A 2943-nucleotide genomic window follows, 5' to 3' on the forward strand; every position below is an offset into this window, starting at 1 on the left:
GAGGAAGCACCAAAAGAAAACACCAAAAAATGAGCAACAGCAATTGAAGACCTAGGGCTTCGTAAGGAAATTCTCCCAGGTGGAGGATATCGGTGGTGCATCCTATAAGAACTCGGGGGTCCAGCGGAGGAAAATTACCAGAACTCCCCTGGCCCCGACATCCTAAGTATACAAGAAAAAGAACATCTGCAAAGCAGTATAGAAAATGCCCCTTTCCAACTCCAAGATAAAGCAAAGCAGAAGGAGGAAGAGTTGGAAGAGATTAATTTAGGGACTGAAGAACACCCGAGGCCTTTATTCGTGTGCAAAACTCTAGGAGAGAAGGAGAAAAGGGATTTGATAGCATTATTAACAGAGTTCAGAGATGTGTTCGCTTGGAACTATGATGAAATGCCAGGGTTAGATCCAAACCTGGTGACCCACAATTTAGCCGTGAGGAAAGGAGCAACTCCTGTCAAGCAAGCTCCTAGAAAATTCTCCAATGAAATAGAAGCTCAAGTAAAGAAATAAATCGAAAAGTTACTCGCAGCAAAGTTTGTCAAACCAATACAACACCCCTCTTGGTTAGCCAACATAGTGCCAGTGAAAAAGAAGAATGGGCAGATCTGGTGTTGCGTGGATTTTAGAGATCTAAACAAAGCTTGCCCTAAGGATGACTTTCCTCTGCCAGATGTCGATAGAATGGTAGATGCTACAGCCGGATTTGAGAGGTTCTCCTTCATGGATGGATTTAGCGGGTACAACCAAATTAGAATGGCTCCGGGAGATGAAGAAAAGACAGCATTTCGAACACCCGTAGGTAATTTTTACTATACTGTCATGCCTTTTGGCCTAAAGAATGCTGGAGCAACCTACCAAAGAGCCATGACTGCTATATTCCATGACATAATGCATGACTTTGTAGAAGACTATGTAGACGATTTGGTTGTCAAGTCAACATCCGGGAAGCAACACATAGAACACCTCAGAGCTGTGTTCACTAGATGCAGAAAGTATAGACTCAAGATGAACCCCATGAAATGTTCCTTCGGGGTGTCATCTGGAAAGTTCTTGGGATTCAAAGTCCACAAAGGAGGCATTTCAGCTGACGAGGATAAGATTAAAGCTGTCCAAGATATGGAACCTCCGAAAGACATCAAGGGACTTCAGAAGTTCATAGGCAAGTTGGGGTACATTCGAAGGTTCATACCAGCATTAGGGGAGCTCTTAGGACCCCTAAGACCCTTGTTGAAAGAGAAGAACACCTTTACGTGGGGACAACACCACCAAGCTGTGATGGACAAGATCAAGAATGTTCTCACGTCCACTCACACCATGACTTCCCCTTAGCCTGGTGCACCATTGAAGGTATACTTAGTGGTAGGAGAAGAAGCAGTTAGTGGGTTAATTGCACAAGAAGGTGAAGGCAAAGAGAAACCCATTGCTTATGTTAGCAGAGCCATGAAAGGGCCGGAACAAAGATACTCTTCACCAGAGAAATATTGTCTCGCTCTGGTGTACATCTCACAAAGATACCGACACTACTTTCAAGCACACCAAGTAGAAGTCGTATCGAAAAATGAAGGTCTCAGATTTTTAATTGAAAAGCCAATGTTGACTAGAAGAATGAGTCGTTGGGCACTCCTAATAAGCGAATATGATGTGAAATTGGTGACACCTACCACCATTAAGAGCCAAGCTTTAGCTGACCTCTTATCGATCTGTCCTGAAAAAGCAACGATTGAAGAGTTGCCAGATCAGATTCCAGGAACAATAGAGACTGTTTATGCTTGCAATGAAGAGGAAACATGGACCCTTATATTTGATGGAACACCCTTGAATCCTCAAGGAGGGGCAGGAGTCGTCCTTACAGACTCCCATGGAAGAAACCTGTCCTTCATGTTTCGATTGGATTTCTCTTGCACCAACAATGAGGCAGAGTATGAAGCGCTAATGCTCGGTCTAAAGATGGCTCAAGAAGTCGATATCAAGAAACTCCATGTCAAAGGAGACTCCAACCTAATAATACAACAAATCCTAGGAGGGTATGGCACGAAGGAAAGAAGTCTGGCCTTATGCAGAGAGCAAGTGTGGCGCATGATGAAGGTATTTGATAAGATCTCATTTGAGCATGTACCCCGAATAGAAAACAAGCATGCGTATGCTTTAGCAACATTGGGGAGTAGAGTCACTATTCAAAATGGACAACATGCTTTGGAACACCGGGTAGCTGAAAGTCCTGCCAGAGAAGAAGGGATGTCTGTGGAAGAAAAAACCAATGATTGGCGAACGCCTATACATGAACAACTCAAAACGCTCAACATCACCAAAGAAACAAGAGGATTTTTCCTCCTCAATGGGCAAATGTTCAGAAAAAGCAATGATGGACTCCTCATGAAATGTGTAGGAGAAGAAGAAGGGAAAGAAAAAGCAGAACAACTGCATGGAGCCACTTGCGGAGAAGAAGGCCCCGATTTGTACCGAAGGCTCCAGAGGTGGGGTATTTATTCATTGTGATGAATTACAGGCTTCCTACAAGGCTTGTCAAGAAACAAAAGAAAGCATGCAGATATGTAATGTTCACAATTGGCAACAACCCATCGTAGAGTACCTCGATGCTGGAGTTTTGCCTTCAGAAAAAATAGAAGCTGAGAGATTGAAGAAGAGATCAGAACGCTACTTCTTGCGAAAAGGTGAGTTGTTCAAAAATAGTTTTACCGGAGAGATGCTAAAATGCGTTCGAGATGAAGAAAAAGATAAAGTCTTGGAAGAAGTCCATCAAGGAGTATGTGGGAGACACCAAGGAGGAAGGGCCTTATGGTATGAACTAATCAGGATTGGCTATTACTGGCCAAAAATGAAGGAAGATGCAATCAACTGGGCCAAAAGGTGTCTACAATGCCAAAAGCATGCAAACTTGATACATGCGCCAAGCGTGCAGAAGAACAGCCTTAAAACACCATA

The 2943-nt window shown here is 43.4% G+C and overlaps 1 protein-coding gene across 1 annotated transcript; it reads left to right on the forward strand.

Moving 5' to 3' along the window:
* The first annotated feature begins 1440 nt into the window (after nucleotides 1-1440).
* Nucleotides 1441-2496, forward strand: LOC130974687 (uncharacterized). The gene has a single exon (XM_057899545.1). The coding sequence runs from the start codon at nucleotides 1441-1443 to the stop codon at nucleotides 2494-2496; it is 1056 nt and encodes a 351-aa protein (XP_057755528.1).
* Nucleotides 2497-2943: the final 447 nt, after the last annotated feature.

This window comes from Arachis stenosperma, chromosome 4 (assembly GCF_014773155.1).
Source record: "Arachis stenosperma cultivar V10309 chromosome 4, arast.V10309.gnm1.PFL2, whole genome shotgun sequence".
In the NCBI taxonomy this organism is placed as follows: Eukaryota; Viridiplantae; Streptophyta; class Magnoliopsida; order Fabales; family Fabaceae; genus Arachis; species Arachis stenosperma.

Excerpts from the sequence above, each read along its gene's own strand:
- LOC130974687 (XM_057899545.1), top strand. The coding sequence starts at position 1,441 with ATGAAAGGGCCGGAACAAAGATACTCTTCACCAGAGAAATATTGTCTC.